Source organism: Clavelina lepadiformis, chromosome 5 (genome assembly GCF_947623445.1).
Source record: "Clavelina lepadiformis chromosome 5, kaClaLepa1.1, whole genome shotgun sequence".
Lineage (NCBI taxonomy): Eukaryota > Metazoa > Chordata > Ascidiacea > Aplousobranchia > Clavelinidae > Clavelina > Clavelina lepadiformis.
The window spans coordinates 7,850,789-7,876,086 of NC_135244.1; the positions used below are offsets into that span (position 1 = coordinate 7,850,789).

General features: G+C 36.5%; 3 protein-coding genes across 12 annotated transcripts; 2 read left to right on the forward strand and 1 right to left on the reverse strand.

The window, feature by feature from the left end:
• The first annotated feature begins 22 nt into the window (after positions 1-22).
• On the forward strand, positions 23-2,526 carry LOC143461105 (diphthine methyl ester synthase-like). Its single transcript, XM_076958881.1, has 6 exons — positions 23-160; positions 298-422; positions 1,430-1,538; positions 1,734-1,894; positions 2,113-2,216; positions 2,342-2,526. The coding sequence occupies exons 1-6, from the start codon at positions 23-25 to the stop codon at positions 2,524-2,526; spliced, it is 822 nt and encodes a 273-aa protein (XP_076814996.1).
• Positions 2,527-2,746: 220 nt separating this feature from the next.
• On the reverse strand, positions 2,747-3,710 carry LOC143461104 (cilia- and flagella-associated protein 119-like). Its single transcript, XM_076958880.1, has one exon. The coding sequence runs from the start codon at positions 3,708-3,710 to the stop codon at positions 2,841-2,843; it is 870 nt and encodes a 289-aa protein (XP_076814995.1). The 3' UTR covers positions 2,747-2,840.
• Positions 3,711-4,960: 1,250 nt separating this feature from the next.
• LOC143461107 (DNA-binding protein RFX2-like) lies at positions 4,961-20,070 on the forward strand. Of its 10 annotated transcripts, none has more exons than XM_076958884.1 (21): positions 4,961-5,054; positions 9,653-9,843; positions 10,535-10,593; positions 13,154-13,228; positions 13,670-13,786; positions 14,123-14,176; positions 14,348-14,470; positions 14,945-15,015; positions 15,101-15,245; positions 15,423-15,617; positions 16,021-16,202; positions 16,397-16,516; positions 16,697-16,898; positions 16,975-17,120; positions 17,319-17,470; positions 17,597-17,700; positions 17,786-17,935; positions 18,089-18,297; positions 18,504-18,688; positions 18,799-18,900; positions 19,015-20,070. In XM_076958884.1, the coding sequence occupies exons 2-21, from the start codon at positions 9,738-9,740 to the stop codon at positions 19,140-19,142; spliced, it is 2,625 nt and encodes an 874-aa protein (XP_076814999.1). In that variant the 5' UTR covers positions 4,961-5,054; positions 9,653-9,737; the 3' UTR covers positions 19,143-20,070. The 10 variants fall into 10 exon arrangements, with proteins under 10 accessions (XP_076814999.1, XP_076814998.1, XP_076815000.1 ...); XM_076958883.1 differs by lacking the exon at positions 4,961-5,054 and adding an exon at positions 5,386-9,492; XM_076958885.1 differs by lacking the exon at positions 4,961-5,054 and adding an exon at positions 5,386-9,492 and having other exon boundaries at positions 15,423-15,587.
• Positions 20,071-25,298: the final 5,228 nt, after the last annotated feature.

Here is a 25,298-nt window from a genome sequence, read left to right on the forward strand (position 1 = left end):
AGAATTACTTCATTGCCATTAAATGGTTTTTTACCTGATTGGATTGGGGCTTGGTAGTCCAGAAGATGTTACTGTTAAAGGTTTACAAGTCATAAAGTCAGCTGCAGAAGTTTACTTGGAAGCCTACACTTCAATACTGACTTGTGGAAAGGAGTCCTTGGTATGTATTTCAGAGTTAGACATAGTTTATTAACTTAAACTGATTGCAAATTTAGTTTTACTTATACGAGGGTAGGTTATTATTAATATCTTTGTTATTAGATATGTACCAAAGTTGCATTTGTAATACTTGTTCAGGAAAACTTCTATGGAAGATCTGTTGTTGTTGCAGATCGTGATGTTGTGGAACAGGAGTCTGACAAGCTCTTTCAAAGGGCCAGAGATGAGGATGTGGCATTTTTGGTTGTTGGTGATCCATTTGGGTAAGTTGATAATTACAGGATATGTTTGTTGTAGAGATTTATGGACTTATGGTCTACACATCAAATACATTTCCAGCTGTAATAGCTCGGAACTTGTTGAAGGGCATTCATTCCATGATGTATTTATTTTTTTAGTCATATTAATACAAGATATTGTTTGCATACTTTTATTTGCAATGAATTTTGGCTAAGTGCAATTAAAATGTTTGTTTCTAAATTAAGAAAAAACATTTATACTAACATACTGTATATACAATTTCAATGTTTAAAAGTAATTTTGCTGTGTTTTAAGAAGCAGTCCAACAGTAAAATATGACATAAAATTCTTGTTTTATTATGTGGTGAATTTACTAAAAAAAAAACAAATTGCATATGAATAATTTCGACATGCGGCTGTCTATAGTCTTGCACATGGTTTTAGTATGCCTTGACTTAACATTTTACAAAATGCAGTTAAAATCACTTATCTCAAACTCTTGTAACATGACGCCTTCAAGTAAGTTCAACTTGCTTCACCAACCGACTTTTCTATCATTACCAAAAAACAAAACTAGTTCACTTGGATTTTAGGAATTTATTTTACCTGAGACCCCAGTTACCAGTCTTGTGTTTTAAGTGAACTTCAACACACTTTTTAACTCACCAGGAATTAATCTACGTAAGTAAGTATCAAAGCAAGTAAAAATATTTACCCGCACCTGACACATTTTTTGACCAAACTCGGCTCTCTCATGCGAAGAGTTGAAGACCAAAAGTCAACACTAGATTTTGTTAGCTAAAAATACCTATTTTAACGACAATCTTCAAACAACCAAGAGCTGTCAAATGTGCCAAATGCTTTGGGTAATTACTTGGCTAAAAAGCAACCACATTGTGGTCTGATAGCTCTGAACACTTTTAAATGTTTTCTTACAAATTTCATACAGAATCATAACAATTTTAGTTTTTGCTATTTGACAGCCTCTATAACTTTTGAATTATCTCAATTTTTTCCCATATATTTGTAGAGCAACAACTCACAGCGACTTGGTTCTCAGGGCAATTGAACAGAATATTCCGTACAAAGTGATTCATAATGCATCAATAATGAATGCTGTTGGCTGTTGCGGTTTGCAAGTAAGACATTTGGACATAAAAAATTGTTTGCACTTTGCTGCCCATGCAAAATGTTCACTGTAATGTGACTAAGCTTAAAGCATTGCAATTAGAGTCATGCTGTTGGGCTGCCAACTATTCCTTGGAGTGGGAGTGCTTGATGTATCAATCATTTGCAATTGCTAAAATAATGTAATGCATGTGTATTACTTTCAGCTGTATCACTTTGGGGAAACTGTGTCCATTGTATTTTGGACAGACAGCTGGCAACCAGACAGCTTCTGTGAGAAGATCGATGCCAACAGAGAAAGGGGACTTCACACTCTGTGTTTATTGGACATAAAGGTTAAAGAGCAATCCATCGAAAATCTAATGAAGTAAGTTAAAAATCAAAATTCTGTGCCAGTTAGGCTGAAATCATTTATAATTAGCATTATTCAAGTCATGGTTTTGGAGTGAATTAATATTATAATTATTGAGAGGAAGGAAAAATGTAGAAATGCGTGTATTGTAAAGTATACAGGTATGATAAATTGCTGTTAACTTTATGTTGGCCTGTAAAATGATATAAATTAAAGTTCAGTATTATTGGTAGGGGTCGCAAGGTCTACGAGCCACCACGTTACATGACAGCGAATGAAGCATGTACCCAGCTTTTATCGGTAATTGACAGTAGAGATAAAGAAGAAAAACAGTCAGGTAAACATCACAATAAATTTTAGTTAAATGTTGGAACAATTTACAATGGTAGTGTGTTGCTTGGTAGGCCTTTGATAGCTACATTTTTGTTTTATCTGTGCATAACGTATTTTACATTTTATTAGGCTTTGGAAAAGACACTCTCTGCATATCTTTGTCAAGGGTTGGTTGCGATGATCAAAAAATTGTGGCAGCCCCATTAAAGGATATGCCTGACTATGAACTAGGCCCACCACTACATTCATTAATAATAACGGGTAAACTGCATCCTATTGAGGAAGAATTCTTGAATCAGTTTAAGAAACAATGACGGTCTGCGTGGGATGCAGGGACAGCTTGCTCTTGTATGTGTTAGCCATTTTTGCCTCAAAGTGAAGTAGGGAAAGTGAATGCAAATTGCCTTATCCAATTACCTTTCTTTGCTTTCAGTAAAGGTGCTCTTTCAGTAAAGGTTGTTTTGATTAGCCTCCCACATGATATATACTCATTACTATCTCTCATTAAACATTGAAATGTTCAAGTTTGTGCAATTGATACTGTTGGCTTTCATTTTTTATCAGAAAAATACAAATAAAACGTTATTAAACTTTGAAAAAATACAGAAAAACTTGAAATAAGGAACTTTTAATTTGATTTTCTTTTTCCCTTAGGACTAGCTTTTGGGGACCTTGCCTTTCCACTTTTTGGTGTGCCAGAACCACCCAATTCTAACGATTGAATTTTTTCAGTTATTGCTTTATCTGTGTCCTCAAGCTGTTGCTCAACAGATGTGTGCATCTGTTGTAGTTGAGCACCAACAGCTTTTCGAATTAGGTTTTCCAGTTCTTGATGTTGCTCATTGTGGCCTACAACTTCTTCCTCCTCCTTCACATCCTGGGGTACAGGAGCTTCCACATTTTCATTAATTGGGGTCTGAGGAACAGTTTCAATTTTTACCTCAACATTTTCATCCTGTACATCCTCTTCTGGTGTCGGTATTGGTGACGGAGCCAATCCTTCATATTCAAATGACAGATCAAGCTTAACTTTCGGTGTGAAGGCATACTTGTACAATTTGTAATGACGAAAATAGGTGTTGATCACATGCGTTGTTATTGTTTCAATTTGTTCGGTATTAAAAATCTCAAGGCTCCATGGAGGTCTATGAACTGAATGGATTAACACCAGTTCCCGAAAAAAGGCAAAGCATTCTTCCACATTTCCAAACGGCGTTGACGTGCAGATTTCATGTGTCTGTTTTACAATTGAAAAATATGCTGAAGATTGTTCCTTCGAAAATTTTTGAAGTTTAGAAAACGCTATCGTGTGTAAAAATAAATCCAACAATATCTGTCCACGTGGTGAGTCATCAATGTCAAAAATTTTTTTTAATACAATGCCGCTTTCAGAAGTGCTTCCACACTGAAGTAATTGGTCCATGTCATGTACATTTAAATCGGTCCAAACGCAAAGTCTAGGCTTTTTGGGGCGCTGTATGTGTGCAAACACATCCATAATTATCACTTAACAGCAAATTCCAGCTAAAATTTTAATGTCATGTAAGCCTACTTATCTGCAACGGGAGTAAGAATAGAAACTTATGGAAGCAAGAGCACAGTCAGTCGTGATTTAAATAGAATTGCGTTACCAATGTAAATAAGCCATACACAATCCTGCGGCCCAAGCAGAGAGAGCCTGACTTCAATATTTTTTCTGATGGCTTTACCGCGGGCAATATTTTTAGATGACATTCATTGGAAGTTAATCTTTACGATTCGTCAGTTTTATAACTACAAAACATATGCAAAAGGTATATGGTTTGTCGGCATTTACGAAGGTTTTAAGTTGTCGACACCGCAATATTCCTGATCTAGCGACACTCTCGGCTGATTCGTACTTCATTTGTACCAAACTGTATTAGTTTTCCTTACGGGAACACGTTATTTCAGAGCAAATAAACTAGGAATGCATTGAAGCAGCATTAGAACCACCATAAAGATGTTTAAATTTAATCTTGACGACGTAAAATACGGTCAGCGACTTTTAAATAACAGTGGACACTCTGTGCAAAAAAAAACAACTCATGACCGGTACACAACGCGGGTGCGTGAAAATTTTATCTGTTGCTGAGCAATGACAAGTATAGCGATCACAACCTTTATCATGAGTCCTTAAACTTAAATAACACTTAATCGAATCCCCTTCGATCACGACACCGCTACTGGTTAACTATAGGCTATTGCGAAGAGGGATGTTTATTGAAATAAACGCTTGCAACAAGTGCCGGAAATTGTAAACATACAGTACTCCACGTCATCGCATGCAAAATCGGTATAAAATTACATCTTCAAAGCCTTCGCAGTATCTGACAGCAATGCAGAAGAGCAACACCTAATCAACTATAAGTACACTGATTATGACCTGTTAGTTCTCTATGAGTTTGTCTGCTTTATTAGTATCACTAAACCAGAGCATTATTAACAATACAAACGTACATATCGCGCTAGCCTATCTATGTAGTACTACATCATCGTTTGCATATCCTCTGTCACGTTTCGCCATAGAGCTACCTTTGTTGGTAAGGAACCGACGCCATGTTTGACGTGAAAAAACTTTAAAAAGTAGTTCGTATCATTTAGAGTAAATATTGCTTTTATTTTCGATAAAAATTGGCTGAGTAAAAATATAAATTATACTTATCGCAAATATGACAAAATGAGTATTATTAAATTTTAAAATGTAAAATATAAGTTTTTTAAATTTAAAGGCGGATGAATACTAAATCAGCCGTTACGTCGGGCAACAGTTGCCTCGAAACAGAAACGCCATAGTCACGGTATCCTTGGAGATTGTATCAAGGTAACGACTTTTTTGCTTTATTTGATTTAAATACTTTGCATGATAGCAATAATATGCATTAAGGTTACTCACATTTTTATTGTTTATAGCCTATATATAATTTTATAACTTATGTACATGATTACTGTTTGATTAGGCCTATGGTCTACGTTGTTGCTTGTCCATTCTGCCATTATGACCAGCTTTATGGTGTTTGTAACTTAGTTATTCTACTAAATATTAGATTAAAGTTTTACTTATGTGTAAACCCACCTAGAGCCTTATTACTTCCTAAAATCGTAAAAATAATGCTCATTGGCGTTAAAGATGGTTAGTTGCAATTTTTATATGGAGATAATTTTGTAAAACTACAGTATTATGACACAAATATCCATAAATAGTTTGGTTGTTTTGCTTCTTATATGAAATATACTGAAAATTTATGAGTGGGTTATTTCTGTTTTTCACAAATTTGTATGTGGAATTTCATATGCACCATCTTCAAAGCTACCATGAGGGTTTGTGCCAAACCTGCATATAGGGATACTCCATTGAGTGAAAAATATGACACCTGAATGCACGAAATTCATCAACGTGCACTCCGAATATTTTACTCATCATGCCGATTTATAATAAATAAAGATAGGGGCTTCAGTGCACGCCGTCACAACAAAATTGATGTCTTTTTACGCACAATTTTTCGACAAAAACTGTTGTATTTTCCAGTCGGTGACCTACTGAATTAAAATAATACTTTCTGTAAAATAATTCAACTTATATCCATGCCAGACTGAAAACTAAGCCAGCTCTCGATAAGAAATTATGCGTGAATAGACACAAGTTCGGCTTGACGACATGTGTTGGGCAATAAATTCTTTATTTATTATAAATTTTGTGCACATTAATAAGTCTTGTTCATACATGTGCCATACGTTTCATTGAAGCCTGCATGCCAGGCTAGTAACTATGTATACTGTGGTCTATTCCATGTGTACTCCGGTGGAATAAAACTGCTAATTATGTTAGATCAGTGAAGGTAACAAATGTTAATGGTCATGGCTCAAGTCACTAACGGCACAAGTGAAGCTGAGCCATTTAGTTACATTCCCAAGTCAGTAGCGCTTATCAAGTCCAAGTCCTAACATATACTAAGTCACGATTTACGATTTATTTTTCGTTGTAGATCGATAATATACGTTTTCCTGAATACTTGTAATGTAGTTACAAGCATAAAATCTTATTTTATCCATTTCTGATACTTTTGCACATTCAGTAGAATGTAATGCATAGTGATTTTTGAATAAGTTCTTTCACAAATACAAAAACCAATTTTATTACAATTTGAAGTAACCTGTTTTGTGAGTCGAGCGTTTCTATCTCTGTGTGAAGTATGTGCAAAGTACCAATTTTTCAACATTTTTGCTCTACTACAAATGAGTAATTATGTGCATGATTGTACGCCTCTACCAAATTCAAGGTCAAACCTGTATTGTTAGAATGTGAACACAGAGAACAAAAATGAGTGCAAGAGAAGATTTTCTGGGTGCCCTACAAACATAAAATATAACTTAAGCATAGGTGGGCAGTACCTCAGTACTATAGTATCAAATTACTGTACCGCAGTACTTTTGAGAAAAAGTACCGAATTTCTGTACTTTTTTCAAGAAATTTCAATCGGTCACAATACTCGGTACTTTTCACGTGATAATTTCAAAATTTTAACAAGTATGTTTCAAAAATACATGTTAATTGATCCTTAATACTAATTTTAGCATCTCTTGATATTTTTTAATCTAGAAATGTCAAGTAAAATTGCAAGCGATTAACGTCACATATTTTTTGACCTGGAGTAACCTTTATCGGGGACATAATTGCGTCAAACATTGCATTTGCAGCAGCAGCATCTTTTACACAAAAAGTACCAAGTACTGACAAAGTACTATTTTTTTAAAATAGTACCGAATACCAGAACCGTCGGTATATTTTTTGCCAAGTACCATTACCGACGGTACTTTCGAAGTACCGACTGCCCACCTCTGAATTTAAGGTACCGATACGGTGTCTTAAATTCTAAGTACTACGACTAGTTTGCTTGTATTGCAAAAATTTTCAAGTTTGCTTTGACTGCTCTTTTGGATCACTTACACAGTTTAGATCACTTGTGTCATGGGAAGTGTAAGAGTTAATGAGACAATCATTCAAGGTTATTTTTGTAACCCAAACAAACCTATTAACCTGTGCGATCACAGCAATGATGCACTTGGAGAGATATCCACAAAAATGGTTAGCAATTATGCCTTGTTATAAGCTAAAATTGGGTGACACATTGATGAAATTCTATTGTTTGGTGGTGATACGAATAGATTCCGGATTTGTTTGTGTCGGCCTGCATGATATTTGTATTTGCACAAACTGGAATAATTTTCGCTGCTGCACATTTCCAAGTATGGTGTGAAGTTAAATTGAGTGTTTTTCTGTTCAACCAGTAAATGAACACTATCAACAAAACCCTTGTTCGATTCAATTGAAGTAATTCTTTTCTTAAGATTAACCAAAATTTACCGTCATGTAAAGTAATAGTTATCGTAAAATATAGTATATATTAGTATATTCTAAAGATATTCTTTAATTTTTTAGTTGGATAGCAGTAAATCATTTAATTGTCTGGTTAATATATATGTTGTCAAATAGTATGAAATATTTCAGCAAAAACATGGGCTTCTGTTGCTGTCCATGCATATAAATGTATTCATATGATCATCAAAAAGTGTGTTTTTGTTGAAGCACATTTACAGAAAATATGCAAAAGGATGCTTTAGCTTCAATTTTAGTAAATTTTATGTAGTTTTGAAAAAAGTTACCATTTTGCCATAAATAGGTCACACAGCCAGTTGTCGAAGATAAGCGGTTGGATTAGAAGAAAGAATTTTTTCACATAATTTTAATGTACCATTTTATAACCAGCAAGTTTGACAACATGGAGTTGAGAAAAACCGCACTGAGCATACAATTCCCCAACCAGAGCAAACAGTAAAACTAAGTTTCATATACAACAGCAACCACTCAATGCACCATTATGCCCAGTACATAATTGGAATATGCATTAGTCTTTGTTCAGGCTACAAAGCTAGGATGAGTTTTGCATATTCATATTAAATTTTGTGGAAAATTAATGCTGACACAGTAATATAATCATTTTGCAACATGCACACTGCACAAAAACAGTATTAACGTGTAATAGTATATATCAGTGCCAATACTGTACATACAGCTTATTGGTTATCAAAGTAAATTGTAACCTTTTGTGCATAAATGGCTCTGTGGCTATTTCAGTAGGTTCATGCACAAGTTGTTTGCACAAACTACATCATTTGTTTACTCTCTGCACATCAAACATTAATTTCCACGTCACCGATCTGTTTTTCAATGAAAGACTTTAACTTGGATGCTGTCCAAAATTATTACATCACTTAGATAATTCCTAATTTGTGACTAAGTTGTTTTAGTAAAGGTAAATATTCATGTATTTTGCTGATTTCTATAAATGTCAATTTCAGCTACCCTTTTGGCCATGTACTTATGTGTGTGATATTTGGAATAAAATGTGTTCATAAAATCTTTCTAAATTGTCAAGCATTACTACATTTACTAAATGTCTCAGTAAAAATTCTATGTAATATAGCAGTATTCCTCTGAAATGTAATCAAATATATATATATATAGTGAATTGACATGCAAGTTAAGACTGTATTGTATATAAGCATTGCTTGTATTTTTGATTTGTAAGTTTAGCAACAGCAGGGTTTGTATGATGTGTAGTCAGAGCTTTCATAAGTTCCTTATTTCTAAGAAATGTCTTTAATTATGACCTGCGTCCCTAATTTGTCTTGTTTTCAATAAAACAACAATTTAAAATGCAAGGCATTTCACTCCATCTTACACCACTACTTGCTTTCAGGCGTTGAGGGAGATTACATGACATCCGGTGTTTTACCGCCAACATTTTGTGACTAAGTAAAAATGATACCATAAATACAACATAGCAGAGCCTCATAATTAGCCTTTAAGCCTTGTTAACACTGTAAGTTAGTTAGGAAGGCAACTTTTGTATTAGATGATTTGGCATTTCTTTGAGTAACAATTTATTATAGGTTAATGAAGTTGACATTGGTTAACCAGATTCTGTTCAACTTTTTCTGAAAACTGTTTGTACAGTGTTTTTTTGGGAGAAAAATCTTATTTTTTTCCTAGTTGTCCCAAGTTTGGATTTCAAGTCTTTGGTAGCCATGAGTATAGTACAGTTATGAACTGTCTGCATCCATGTTTTATTTTAAAGTATATTTCTGAAAGAAGCAACTTAAGACTTGGCTATTTTCTTACTATAAATGTGTAGTAAGGTAGCCCATGTGGTGCAATGTGTTGTGAAGACGTTTGGGTGTTGGCAGCTAACATGGCAGAGGTGTATATGACATTAATGGCATTGTGAAATCCTAAACTTCTAGCTTAACCTAAACTTCTGATTAGCTGTGTCTTTATCTGTAAGATTTAGTTGTAAAATGTTTTAAGTTTTAATGAAACTTATTTATGAAGTTTATTCAGCATAATAATTTATCTTACAGATCCACTATTCAACAGACGTTTCCATTATCAGCTCAATTCCTAAAAGGATTCACAAATTTGTGATATCTCGCACAAAGTCTCACTATGCAGCAAAACGTCGCAGCGGCACAGCAGAGTCTTCAAGTGGTTTCAGCCACACAGAACCAATTGCCAGTTGCACGATACGTCAGCGTCGTTGCCTCCAAAACGGGTTTGTTAGTGCTGCCATTTACTGTTTAATTCACCTCGTGATGAAGAAAGTGTTGCTTACTGGGCAACTAAGCTCGTAGCAGGAAAAGCTGCATTCATAAGTTTGTCTGAGCACTGCACGACGTCGTATGACAACATACAACGTGCGTTGTGCATTGCGGGCGGCTTACAGTAAATAACAACTAACTGTATGTTATAGCAAAACTTTCTGCGTCGTGTGAATGGCTGCTACACTTTGTGATAATAGGTTGTGGAACTGGGAACATTTCTCAGGCAAACAGCCGCTAACGGCTGAAAGCTCTTAGTGGCTAAGCATTTTGTTAGCCTTTAGCCAAAAACGTACATGTAGAAAAGAATTTGGAGCAAAATGTTTCGTAATCCGTCTTCTTGTGAAAATATGTAGCTCTGTTAAACATTTTAATGCTTGAATAGTTTGTTTCGTTGATAAATTTTGAAGTATAGCATGACATACATTGCGAATACAATAATTTCCACCACGCTTAAGAATTAACAATACTTTTGGCTGCATTCAACAATGTGACTCGCCATTTAGCGACTATGGCAGCTAACGGCTAAAGAAAATCGGCTTTATTCCCAGCCCTATTGGTTGTTGATCAGTCAATAATAAAACTCACTTGGTCTTAGAACGTACCACAAAGCGTTCTTAACTAATTGTTACGTTTGTTTTTCAGATTCTTTGAAAAGTGGAGACAACGTCGCAAACATCATCAAACCGACCCAACCGCATCAGGTAAGATGTGTTCACATTTTAACAAACGCTCCAAGCCTCTAACTTCACAGTATATTTCATATTGTCTGTTATTATTGTAGGGTTACTTTGATTTAAACCTAAAAATTTTGTCCATTAAGAAAGTCATTTACGACCCGTATATTTAACGTAATGCAAGTCATGCCGCGTTTACAAACGTTACTATCTCAAGACCTCTGCTAATTTGCTAAATCACATATTTTTTTATTTTTGCAAGGTAATTTTGTATTACCGCTAGACGGCGCGGTGACCCGACATAATTGAGACGAACCCTATGGTATTAGCTGCGATTCACTGAATGTAGGAATAGAATGAGACGAAGGACGAGATGAACTGCGTTGATATTTATGTAGGGACCTAATCCAAACTCCGTAATAAGAATCCTAAATAACCAGTTTTATCACTTAATTTTATTCAATGTTGATAGTCAAATAATTCAAACTATGGAATTAATTATTATCGACAAGTTTCTATTTTTAACCTGTTACCTCTTACAGGGTGAGATTGTTGTGGTGTAGATGGTATCGATGTTATTTCATTCAAGTATTACTCAGTAGACTCATCAACTAATAATTTTTTGATTTCGCTTTGTTCGTCCATGAGCAGCATTACTTCCGTTTAATCTGACGTATCTGATTCTGTGTCAAGTCTTATTGCCTCGGTATTTTACAAGGCTCAATTTCATAAACCGTTAAAAATTTTATTACATTTGGTCGCTAGGTCACAGATTGTGTAACCTGGGGCGTTGTCATGTTACAGGTCACTGTTCCTTCTTGAGCACGCAGAAGTCAAATATCTTTGTGTATGATTTGATCGCGCGGGAAGCTTTGTTCTTTGCAATACTTACCTTTATTTAAACTTTCCTTGGTAACACGTTGCCATGTTATGTCAGTTGCCTGGCAGCAAACAAACGATTTGTCGTCATCTCTAATATTGTTTCTTTTCTGGATCGCGATATTTACAAATTCCTTTGTTCCCATAAAATTATCTTAATTTGTTTCAAACGGATGCTGCGAGGTATATGCCGTGTTAGACCTTTAAACAGCATTTTGCAATACTTTTCAAATTCGTCAGATTTTGGTACTAGCCGTTACTCATAAACTACGTACATATATTTTCCAATCAATTTTCGCTGGCATTAGAGGTTGCCGTGGTCAGCGTCTGATAAAGCATTTTAATGGTGACTGAAAATCAACTTTTTGCGCACGTTTAATTTTATTATGTATTGCTAGGATCTATCTACACATATGGGGTCGTATTTTTTGTAAGCTGTGTAAACGGGTTACCCACAGCTGCAAATTTCCACTTGATCACTACTTTGAATGTACCAAGCATTAAGACATTTGATTCACTTGCTAATTAAATTGTTTTTGCTACTGGGTTATAATTGTTTATACCCAATTTGAATTATGCCTTTATAGAAGCTGTGCTCATTGTTGATATCTGTCCTCGTTAAAAGTTAACCGAAAATGAAGGTTTTTAAAATGACGTTTTACCGCAAAGCCGACGTATTCTGTTTGTTCTTTATATTTGCCTTTCTGCTCTCCGATGCGGCGAATTTTTAGTAACCGACCGTTGCGTAGCGACCAATCTTGATGCCATGTCAATTGATAAGTCGTTGCTTGGTAACACGTCCAATTTTATTGGCCCGTTTTGTAACGACACTTCGGGTTCTTTGCCCCATTGTGCAGACAAAGAAACGACATCAAACAATGAATCACGACGTGAACCGTGCTTGGTATATTTAATTTTATCGCTATCTTTTTTCGGAAATCTCCCTCCCGTAAGAAATCAATGCTTTTTTCAAAAAGCTAGCAAGTGTATTCAACGGTAATGCGAATCTGAACTTTATCATGCTGTCACCCCTTTTCTATTTCATGGCTAAAGTAGGAGCAAGTGACGTAACAATATGGTTACTATTGTTTGTTTAAAGCGTTCTTTTATGTTGATAGTGCAGACAATTCATTCGGCATTTGTCAGCGAGGTTTGTACTACCAAGAGTTACCGTTAACTGTTAACTCGGCCATTGCGTACCTAGTCTAAGTCGTTTGTTATGGCGATTAAGTGAAAGGAAACTTGCTGGATTTATTAATTTAAATGAGTGTTGTTTTTTGTTGGCAGAAGGTTGATAGTGGTAGTACAGCTAATAGTACAAAAGAGCTTTTTGCGATTGCAATGTAGAGGTTGTTGTTTCTACGTAACTTTGCTTTTAAGTGTTGAATGATTTTTGTCATTATAGGTGGTGACTTTGTAGTGTTTATTGAAGGTGCCTGAATACGCAGTATATGCCGATTATTAGCCATAATTGGCCTAAAAATATATTCTAGGAAACTTCGCCCTAAATTTCTGTTTCAAATGTGACATTTAAAACTGAACACTGTGATTACCATACTCGACATATGTGTACTACCGTTGTGAGTTGACGGTAATGCCCTGTAAAACGGACTCACCTAGCGCCGCGGAGGCCTCGCCCGGAGCGATGGATTTATCGTTGGGAAATAAACCAAAACTGGAGCCTAATTTTCTTCCATCGTCTTCACAGAACCGACAGCTGATCAGCGTCCAGTCAAATAGGCCTTTGGTCGTTTCCAACCCAATCAGCTTGAACATAAAACGAGTAAGATTTTTTTGAGTTCTCGCTTGGGTTTTGTGTTTGTTTATTTATTTTTTGCTCTTTAGCGTACTTTGCTGTAGATTAACCAGCAGTGATTTGAGTTTAGTGGTGATCTGATTGTCAATAATTGTAGTGAAATGCATGCCTTTGTCGTTGGAACCTTATTTTTTGTTATACCAAATTTTTTGATTATGTGTATGCTTGATGAGCACTAAGCAGTATAATCAGTTTGGTGGGAGCGAAGTTCAACTGTTAAGATAGTTCTAGCGTGTGGTTTTGTCATTCTGCATTCCGCTTTGTAACAGAGAGTGCTGTAGTTAAATGCCAGTAGAGTACTCACAGATAACATTCAAATTGAAGTGCAGTCATGTGTGATTATTTTGAGTTGCGAGTCATCTGAACTACTTGTACAGTCAGTCATGTTAATCCGTGAACGTTTCAAAGGGTTCTCCGGCTGCAAAGAGAGCCTTGATAAAGAGTGAGGTCGAAAACAAGTTCCCCGAATCCGGAATCACTGAGACAGACATAAGTTCACAACACGTTTTGTACGAGGAATACAAGGTTAAGATCATGCACACTCTTTGGTAGTGTTTTGAGTAATTTTGCCGTACATACGCTTTGGTATCATTTAGTTAGCGTGAGCATGCCTCAAATTTACGCAATTTCGACTCCCTTTAGACTTTAGAGTTAGAGTTTCTTTTGAGTCATTAAACACCACTCCTAGTGTTGTTGTACAGCACATTGGACACCACTCTTTTTTTTGTAACAACAAGTCGTATTGTTTAACCTGGAAATATAAATTTATATCGTTTCGCTATTACCAAAATAATGCTAAACGTTCCATTATTATAACTTATTAACGCATCATTACGTGCATTCAATATTGCGAATGTTTAGGTGCCAGCCCAGCAGCCAAGAACGCAGCAAATACATGTGCCTGGTTCCCAGCAGGTAAGCTCTACTCATGGGTCGTTTTTTGCGAATGCTTCCTGACTGCAATTGACCACGTAACGGGTTCGGGCTACTGAGTTCTCTCTCCTATATCGCCGATAATTTCGATATGATGCTTGTAAGCAATGGCCGCTGATAATTAAACCATACTGCTGTAATTACTTTCAACAGTCGATACCAAACGGCACGTCACGACTAACGGTTTCCGAACCCTCTGCTAGGCTATCGTCCAGTCATGTTTTTACTCTTAGCGAAGTCGATCTGATTTCAAACGAAATCGCCACTGTCAACCAGGTCATTCTAGACTCTAATACCTTGGTTAAAACTGTTGTTTAAAACATATTCGTAAATCTGCTTGAAGTTTACCTTTTTTGTCTTGCACTAACAGCTATTGTGTGGTTGTAAACAGTAGGAACGTTGTGTCCACTAATCTGAAATATTTGCTGTGGTATCCCTAACAAACTTCGTCCTTAATGATTGTGAACTTGATTTTCCGCCTTGCTTTTTATTTTTTAAGAGTCTGGTCGTTGTTAAGGTCCAGGTTGTGATATAGATCCAATATGTTGTACATTGTTGTGTGTTATTGTACAAATGTACAACAAATAGTTTATTGTGATTCTCACTTTTGTGGTAAGGTATAGTGTGAATATATGAATAGTTCAGCATGTGTAGTGAAAAAAGTAGACCAATCATATGGACCATCCTGTAGTTAAGTTGAATATCATACAACCTTTGGAGTTTTAATTCATTTCTGTTCATTTCTTGCAGCTCTACCAAAACAACAACACTTTGCCGTACGTTGATTCATCAGGTGATCATGTGTACACGAATGGCTCAACGTAAGTGGATTCCCGCAAAATTTACCCTTAATGTTTCTTTCACGTTTATGCGTCTATCCTTTCTAAATTTCCTTCTACTCTTCAGGTCAAACTCTTTCCAGTACCAAGATGGCAACCAGCTTTATTCAAGTAGTCAGCAGAACAACAGCAATGCCATTTATTTTGACTCCTCATCTGGCTCTACACATGTTGGAAGTCAAGCGACCGTTGTATCATCACAACATCAGATGGTGAGTTACGATAAATATTAATGATAGTGGATTAATGGTGACATTGGTGATATTATTTAAAATAAATTTAATGTTTTCTGACTTTTCAGAAAGTTAGCAGCTAAATTAATGGATAAAAGTTTAGTTTCATTGAGATGAAGTCTTCCTCATCTCATCATGTCATTGTTTGTAATACAGAACAACCTCGGCATGTCCGGAGGCACTGGAGGCAGCCATCAGTCAGTTGGTCAGCTTATTTCCTCTCCCGGAGGAAGCACATACATCATCCAGAATGCTGGAGGAGAATCTGGAGGAATCGTTGCCATGCCAATCTCGCACACCACTCGAGCATCTCCCGCCACTGTAAGTCACTTCCGGCGGGAGCCGAAAACAGTAAGCATTTTGCTCGAGTAATTCTTCATCCCAGCGAGCGTTCGGAGCGCAGCATGGCTGGTTTAATTTCAACATATCCTGCATCCGCTAAGTTACTCTGAAGAAAACATGTTAATGCCAGCAAAGTTTGAAGTTGTTTTTGTAATTTTTATAAACTCTGCAAATGATGCTCAGAATGATGTATTCTTTTCAGAAGGAAATTTTAACAACAAACAATAATCTGCTTAGAAATTATACCCAAAACTATCTTTAAATTGTATAAGATTAATAAAAATGCTGAAGTTTTCACTTACTGCAAATTGCTTTTTTCAAGTTTGGCAAATGTGGCGTTTCATTGTTGTATATAAAGTCATCTTTTGCATTTCTTCGTCAACCACTGGTTCATTCTTGCTTTTTGGTCCAGGTTCAATGGCTGATGGAACACTTTGAAAACACGGATGGAGTATCACTTCCACGTGCACTCATGTATAATCATTACCTTTTGCACTGCCAGGAACAACAACTCGATCCTGTGAACGCTGCATCGTTTGGAAAACTAGTTAGATCAGTTTTCATTGGCCTGAGAACACGCCGCCTTGGTACAAGGTAAGGCAGCCATTGTTATAGTATTATATTTTAAAACCGAAAAAAATAAAATAAACTAGAATGGTAATTACAGTGGTGATAGCACTGGTATTTGAATAAACTAAAATGAATAAAAGTTGTTGTACCATTGTCTTGAACATGTTTATGTTATTTTGGAAGCTTTCCAAGTGCTGATGAATATATTATTATTGCAGGGGTAATTCGAAGTATCACTATTATGGAATCCGCATTAAAGGAAATTCCCCTCTCAATCGCCTTCATGATGAAATAAACTACATTGCAATGAGGCAACAGTCTACAAACCATGCCAAGAGGTAGCTTCAACCAAATTGTCATTAATTTTATTTCGTTTTTCTTTTCCGTTAATTTTTTTTGTACATCCTTTATCCTTTTTGGTACCCTTCATATTTTAAAATGTGTCTTTGGAATAAGTAGTCACAACAGATTATTTTTATGAGTTAAGACAATATCAATTTGTGAATCCAAATACATAGGTATAAGTCAATGACTTCCACCCAACAATCTGATAAGAGCGGTCAGGATGGTGTACCTACTCACACATCCGCAACTGAGCAGGTCCAACAACAAGCTCAACAACATCAGCAGTATCTTGGTGATGCGACTCAAGCTCTTCCTGATCTGGATCCCATCAACATCACTGCGGACGATGGGCCGATGCCTGTCAACGTAACTCAGGTAATCTAAGGACGCAAATGGTTGCAATTTATCATTATCTAATTCCAAATTGATTCCAATAATTGTTTGCCTTCAGGAGGATTTGATGACTCTGGAAGATTTATACAGGGATCACTGCGCCAATGTTCTCGACATCATCGTTAGTCTTCAGTTTTCCATGGTTGAGACACTCTGGCAAACATTTTGGAGGGCTGCTGACACCGCTGAGAATCAACAACCAGTGTAAGGGTGGACTATTTCACAAATCACATACAGTACCTTATTTTAATAATAAAATTGCTGACTTCCTTTTTATTAACTTTGTGAAATCCAAGATTTTTGCCTCTGCTACACAAGCCGTATTCTGGTAAAATGAGCTATATCATATTTTTTTGTAAATTTTCTCTGAAAGTGGTCACAGTTCTCTTAATTTTGCAATAGCAAAGACGAATACGAGATGAAGCTTCCGAGGCAGAAGTTACTTGCCATGTGTAAATGGGCACCTGTTCAACGCTGGATCAAGGATAGCGACCACATGATGTATCAGAGTCTTGTCGAAGTTTTGATTCCGGATGTTCTGCGTCCGATTCCAAGTAAAAATGTTGTTCCTTTGTTTTCTCCGAACGTGTGTTATTTTAATACTGTGTCTCGCAAATATAATTGTAACGGAAGCGCTTTTAAGGTTAGTAAATGAGTAAATTAACTAACATTTTTAATAGGTGCGTTGACTCTGGCGATACGAAACTTCGCCAAAGGTCTCGAAAATGGGTTAACGAATGCCCTAGCCAAAAGTGAAATGCCCCAAGAGCTTATAAAGTATAAGGTTTGTTTCCATTCCATTCAACGTCTAAGCCTCTTACAAGAAGTCTACTTTGACCATGCTCGCTGAAACGTTTTTATTTTTGCAGGTATCGGCGGTATCAGCATTCTCCCAGACACTGCGTCGTTACACTTCGCTTAACCATCTTGCCCAAGCGGCTCGAGCGGTTCTCAACGACAATTCCTTGATCAGTCAGATGTTGTCCGATCTTAATCGCGTCGACTTCGCAAACGTCCAAGTAACTTAATTTTGAATATCTCTTTAAAATTCTGCTTGAGTCATTTAAACACGAATTCCTAACACACTGCAAAGTTTCGGGCAAATTTCAAAAACGTTACCATATTTTTATTGTCTTGGTCCGCTTCCAATTTATGTTATGCGCCGATTTTAGGAACAAGCTTCCTGGGTATGTCAGTGCGATGACTCGATCGTCACAGAACTGGAGGCCGATTTTAAGGCTGCGCTCTCCGAACAAAGGACCTTGGAGCAGTGGGCCGACTGGTTGGAAAATGTTGTAGTGAAAGTTCTTCAGCCCCACGAAGGCACTGAAAATTTCACAAAATCAGCTCGCCAGTTTCTTCTCAAATGGTGTTTCTATAGGTATGTGTTGGTGGAATATCATCCAAGTGATAGGTTGGATTTCTCGAATAACGAATATACGACCGAATATAAATTTGTCAACAGTGCACTTACAGTACTTGTTGTAAACGCGATATTATGAGATTTGTTGTGTCTGTAGTGTTAAAGATTGTGGTGTGGTTGCTCTATTTATCGCGTGTAAAAGTTCACTATCTTGTTATTCATAGCTCCATGGTTATAAGAGACTTAACGTTGCGATCAGCTGCCAGCTTCGGTAGCTTTCATCTCATTCGCTTGCTCTACGACGAATACATGTTTTACCTGGTTGAACACCGGGTGGCGCAAGCTACCGGTGAAACCGCCATTGCTGTCATGGGAGATTTTTCCTCAGCCTGTAATATGGCGGCATTAGGTAACTGACGATGTTTGCTTTTATCCACTTTAGCCGACGTGCGACAAAGTTACACACTTTGCTTGTTCTTGTTGTGTTTTTTTTGGTTTAACTTTTCCTGTGTTATTTAGCTTCTCCTGCTTCGTCGGCTATTTCTGAATCCTCCACGAATCCTCCAGCGTTCGTTGCATCCGCACTTATTTCAACATCCAACAATTCTGGAAAACAACCAGGTAACAATTCTTGTGACACAAAGTTGCCCCATGGCATATAGGAAGTATAACTTCCACCCAACTAATGAACTCGGTTGTTTATATGCTATAACTCTTACACTTCGCTTAATACAGATAAGGGAGTCAAGCGTAGTGCTAGTGAAATGGAAGCAGCAGTTATATCTGTGGTTCAAGTCAATGGAAAACCGACAGGTGTCCTAAAGGACACCGGCAACGACAAAGGAAAAGAAAACAAGGAATAACCTAAAGCTGAATGTGAACGTGCTTTGTGATCTTTTACATTTTTACAGCCAAGCAATCATTTCCGTTTTGAGATAAGGGATCACTTGGAAGTACAAAACTCAAACTGCAATCAACCTAAATACCCTTTTCTTGTGTAAAAAGCACACTCGGTTCAGTAAGGTTGGGCTTAGTTTTTGCAAAGTTACCATGAACTCTTGGAAAGTAAATGGTTAAAGAATTAAATTTGTAAGTGAAGAATTGAAAGTTAGTAATCGAAGCGCATTGCTTGGTACAACAATATCGAGTGGTAATTTGTCTGTCATCTTCATCTCTGCCGTTTAGTTTCTGCTGCTATACACGCCTTGCGTATTCCATTTCTTCCATTTTGCTTTATATCCTTTCATGTTATATGCGAATAGCAAAACCAATTGCGCTCCTGATTCATAACACTTTACTTGGAGTGTAGTTATCGTAAGATCTCCCTAAAATTCAAGACTGCATTCTAGTCTTTGTTACTTACTATTACAACATCCCGGTGCGTATTTGGTCTTGCGTTCAAGCTAAACACACTGCCTTCATTATTCACATTGTATACTGTTTTATAGGACATTACATAACTGCATATTTCATGTGCACTTGAGTCGCCAACTGCAGGCTCTTAGCATTTGTAGAGCGTCTAGTTTTTAACTTGGGTTCGCTTTTAGCAGCAAGAGTTTCTTAATTGAATTTAGCCTTTTAAAGATGATAATAAAATAATAGGCAACAGTATTTCTGTTTGTTTTCTTTAATTCGTATCTAAAAATTCTTCTTCTGATTAAAGACTGTTGTTAAATAATACGATTCACTTAGTCTCTATTAGTTGTAATCCATATACAGTGCCTTTCATTTACTTTTAAGGTTTGTGTTGATGTAATGTTTTTTGTTTGACACTAAAACAAACGTATTGAATTTTGTCATTGTTTTTCGGTTATAGCCTGCCGCATCGTTATAGATTACAACCCACGCATGAATGCTAGGTGGAAGTATGTGCACCTCCTGGTGGGAAATAACAAATATCAAAATAGAATTTAATATAACCAAACCGAGAGTTTAACCAAAGTGCCTGTTGGTTAGTTCGTTTGCAACTCAATTTGGATTAGGATCATTTAAACGAAGGCATCGCTTTTTCTGCGATTTGTCTGTCTGCTGATAAGTACTTATCAAGGAGAAAAACATTTGGCAGCGATAAAAACGTTATTTATAAAAATAAAATTAATCACCTCGTGCACTTACTCGAAAAGCTAGTGAAGGCAGAGCGGACAAAAATACTCTTCTCCTTGGGATTAGAGCAAACGTAGCGACGAAGATTATCAAAAAACACGATTTTTCTGACCTGAGACCGTAATAATTGTGACATCCGGCTTGCAACGCGATAGCACTGGTATGCCCCCAAGCGTGATGGCTTTAAGAACCGTATAGCATTGCCCCTGATTTAACAAAAGAAATACGTTTTACGAGCTGGATTTTGTACGTGTTTGTAGCCTAATATACAAAGTCACAAGCTTTACGCAACACTTCTGTTTTCTTTAAACTGGCGCATACCAAACAGTTATTAAGTGTTTGCGTTAGCCGTTACATATTAATCGAGTGAGGAGTATTGGAAAACGATTTATTTGTGCAGTACGGAAATGTTTAACATAAGAGTAACAAAAGTGGACAGCATTTAAAAGCATTAAAATACAAACAAACCAACCAGAAAGCAAGTTGAAATGGCAAGTTCTATATTTGCACAGTGTGTGATTTCTTATTTAGTGATTGGAGAAAATGCTAAAACACTTTAGCAAAAAACTATCAAAAAATTTGAAAAACAGCAACAACTTTAAAACGCCTAAGAAAATAGCGCACTCGTGCTTTGCTCTGTTGGCACTCATCAGGTGAATTGAAAAGGTCAGAAAATTTCTGATAAAACACTTTTATCTAAGTTGTTTGGGCTGCACAACCCTTTTACAATCAAACGTTGCCGGTTGTGAATGTTCCTCGGATGTTACTTAAATATCCTTTCTTGCTACGGTTAACACTACTCGAAATGCATTATAATGTGTCCCTGTTATTTTGTCTGCTACCAGTTATTTTCACACTTGGACTACACTACACTAGCATTTTTGGTAAACTATATGGTTATAGTATTGATTTTCGGGCAGGCACTTCAAAAGAAATTAACTGCCAACAAAAACATAGGCTGCAACAGGCTGCTGTATGGTATCGTCTAATATACAGCGAAGACTGTGATGAATAAGTCAGAGAAAGCAATAAGTGAATGAGGGTTTTATATGTCATAAATATTTTGTCGTGTATGTTTTCTTACCCCAGTCAGGTATGAGTTAACGATAATAGGCTACGTGAGTCAATTCACGTGGGTTGCCTTTTGTTCAGAGCGGGTTAGCACAAAAGTCGTCTTGTTGCTTTGCGTCCAGGCAAGAATCAACTTATTTACAGATTAGTTATCAATAGGGCAACCAAAAGTCAATATGGTCAATTTTTTTTAACCTGCCCAGAATGTTATCAAACAAGCACAAAACAAATTTCAGCTTTGTACGACGTGTGGTATAGAAGTTATTAGGTCAAATAAAGTCAAAATGTTACGTTAGGTCAAAATACGGTCAAATTGTTTCTTTAGGTCTTTTTTTTAGGTCAAAATCTATTAAACTTGTAATTTTGTAACCATTTTGTAATATTATTCTTCCGTTTTTCTCTTTTCTTGTACCGCAAACAATTCCAGTGCCGCAAATTTTACTTAGAACCAAAGCCACAAAGAGAGGGAAGGCTTTTCAGCGCGTTTGGTGACGTCACGATGTGACGGCATTGCATTTGAAAGTGCAAGTTGTCAATCTTAATACGCAGAAGCGAAAAAAAGTCAACACTAGAAAAGCATTTTGTCATTTTTAAATGCAGCTTTAGATTAGAAAGTTGCTGTAGACAGTGTAGAGACTATCAGTATAGCGTTTTTCAAAATGAGGTCAAAATTTAAACGTTTTAGGTCAAAATAAGGTCAAAATTTAAACTTTTTAGGTCAAAATGAGGTCAAAATTTGCAAATTTTAAGGTCAAAATTTAAACTTTTTAGGTCAAAAAACTGGTTGCCCTAGTTATCAATGAGCTGTCACGTTTCTTTTGTTTAACTTGTTTTTATAAAAGACGCTAAGGTTAACGTTATGACCATTGCCCAGGGTCTACAAAATCTTTGACGTCGAAAAACAGTCAATGATTTGTACTGTTTTGTGATAAAACCGTAGTCTTACGATAAATGACAGTTTGCCTGAGCTGAAGCGGTTGTTTCAAGTTATACCTCTCTGTGTAGTTTGTGGTAAGCAAACCATTCTGTCTTAGGTTGTGGGCTTTCCAATGCTACAACAAAATGTTTTCATGGATAGTTCTTCTACATTGAACATTCTACAAAATTATATGGCTAGTTTCAACCATTTCTAATGAAATCATACCAGGCCCAAAAATCGGATTAAACATGTCTGTTATTAACATTCCGTCAAAAGCCACAAAATCACGTTCGCGAGATAATTACATGGTCTGGCTGGGACGTCCTGAGGCTTTGACTGGAAAAAAATTCTTAAAATTTCAACGACGGGCGTTTATGTTATGGAACGAACCTTGAGTAAATATTAAGTCCTCTGGTCCAGATAGCAGGCGCTCTAACTTTATTTATCTGGCGGTTTTAAGTGGAAAGCATTTTTAGTTGATTAGCAATTCATTCGATGAACTTGAAGTTTGGTTTAAACCCTAGATATGAGATGCTTGATGCTTTCCACATGAGTGGCTTCCGTTTGAAGTGCGCGCTTTTAGTCACAGTGTTTGAAAATATGGTGATGTCAAGAATATGAAAAATTCAAAGTAGCCTCGTCTTTTTCGAAACAGTCAGCATGTTGGCATAGTCAAAAAATATTATTGATTTAATTTTACATTAAACAGTTCAATATTTGAGTGTCTCAGTAAAGCTACCAAATATCTTCCTAATTGAATGATAGAGATAGCTGACTTAGTAGGAGTATCGGTACTTCTGCCTGATTTCTACTGTATGTCAGCTTCAGGTGTGAGACTTTTCTCATTCGATAGCGTCATTTTTCCCATTGTTTGCGACATTTGTGTCAGTGGTGAGTAAATGTTAACTGAACAAACATTGTAAACGGAGGGTCTAATACTCGAAAGAATCTAAACTCTAAACCGATCCCAGCGGGCTGTCCCACTTCTTGAATGTTTTTCGATTGTGCTTGCTGGAGGTAGGCTATTATTATGCTGGCGATAGTAGTTAATGAGCTTTTCGGCAGTCAAGGGGGTTTATCTGAATGGTGAGAAATAACGTAGCAAGCTACATAGTAACAGCGCTGAGTTTGGAAGTTGTATCTACTTTCATATGGAAAAACATTTCTTCGTTGTAACATTGGTTTGACTTTGTGCTTTCGGCGCCTTAATCCTTTGCTGAGTTAATCTTCGAATATACAATTATTTCATATAAAAGCATGATACCGGTTATAGCGCAGAAGCCAAATATTACTTCCATAATTGGTGCATTTTGTATGAGAATTTTACGGTTCGCTTCGCTTGGTAGATAAAAAGAATGTACCGGGTGAAGTTAGTTTAACAGCCATGATATTTCAAAGCTGCAGTTTGCTTTAAGGAAAGAAAAACTTAATTTTGACAGATGGTTCGCTTTTCATTTCCGGAAATGTGCAGAATTTGTTTTTATGTTCATCGTGTCGCCGATGAATGGCGAAACTTCCGTGATTGTAAGATTGAAGCGGTATTAGACGATGAATCATATTGTTGCGATGAATTTTTGTTACAGACGGTAAGTAGCCCATCAGTTGAGATAACATAAACGGAAGCATTTCACCCCGAATGCTAACTTCAGTATGAGTTTATTATTAGGGTCAAGTTCAAGTATAGTACTTGTTAGTTAACCTGCCAAACTTATTTGGACAAAATTAAATCTCCAGGTCTGCACAAGTTCTTTTAACATATTGGTAACAGCAGAACAAGAAAATCCGCTAATCAGATTGCTATAATTCTACTTAACGTAACCTTTCCAATTTTTCTAATCAGCACTAATCAACATTATGAGTGGTGTGTTGCAATGTTCCCCAATTCCTCGTGACATATAGCAATCAGTTTCTATGTTTGAGTAAATCAATGCATATGTGTACAGCACAATTGTTAACGCATTCAAGCTTATTATTGTGTAGGTTAGCTGTCTAGCAAAAGTTGCCAGTTTTCTATGGGTAACACAACATTTTAATTTGAGGTTGCTATGTCCGTCTAGTTTTTCATGAAAGAGCTATCCGAAGTAATATAGGAGTTAATTTATGGAGACGTGCTAAGCAAGACGTGGTATTACGTATTTCTCAATCTTGTATTTCGCTGAGGCCTATCTCGTGTATCTGGTATTTTTTTAAGTCAGCGGTCATGTCTCAACATGTCTTGAAAATTCTTGAGAGTTAATTTTTTTCGGTTAATTTGGCTTCCATTAGCAGGTTAAGAGGTTTAGTCAAGTACTGGTACTTGGACTGTAAATTAGAAGGCAAAATGGACAAATAGAGGTTAGTAGGCGCATTTACCACTTGCTCTAGTTGCTCATGACATTCACAGTTCATATTGCGCGACACGGTTTGTGTTTGTATGGGTTTCCTGTCATCGTCGGTCTTGTCTTGGAGAGTTCACGTAAAACTTGGCACAGTCGCGCATATTCTGTAGGGTATTCACACTTGTAGGGTGCATTCTGCATATTCACACTTGTAGGGGGCTTATTTATTTCAGGTGCTTAGCGATTTTATTACGTTGCTGCATACTTTTGAATGCTTTTGACCAGAAAACCTTTGAATTGCTAAGAGTCGTGGAAACGTCACGTAAAGGTTACTTCGGTTCGTTTGCTCTATGGACGATAATGATTTAATCGGTATTTGGTATCATGGGCATCGTAAACCTGAAATAAGTTTCAATCCACTTTAAACGCCGCAAAATTCCCATATGACATTAAAATCGCACATAAGCTGAATTACAATTTTAATTGCTTTTAATTTTGTCATATGAAAACGTATCACTGATTGATATGTATCGATTACATTATCGTTGTGTCATAAAGGCAAACGCTTCGTTTCGTTGGCTCGTTCGTGGCTTTGAAAACTTGAATTT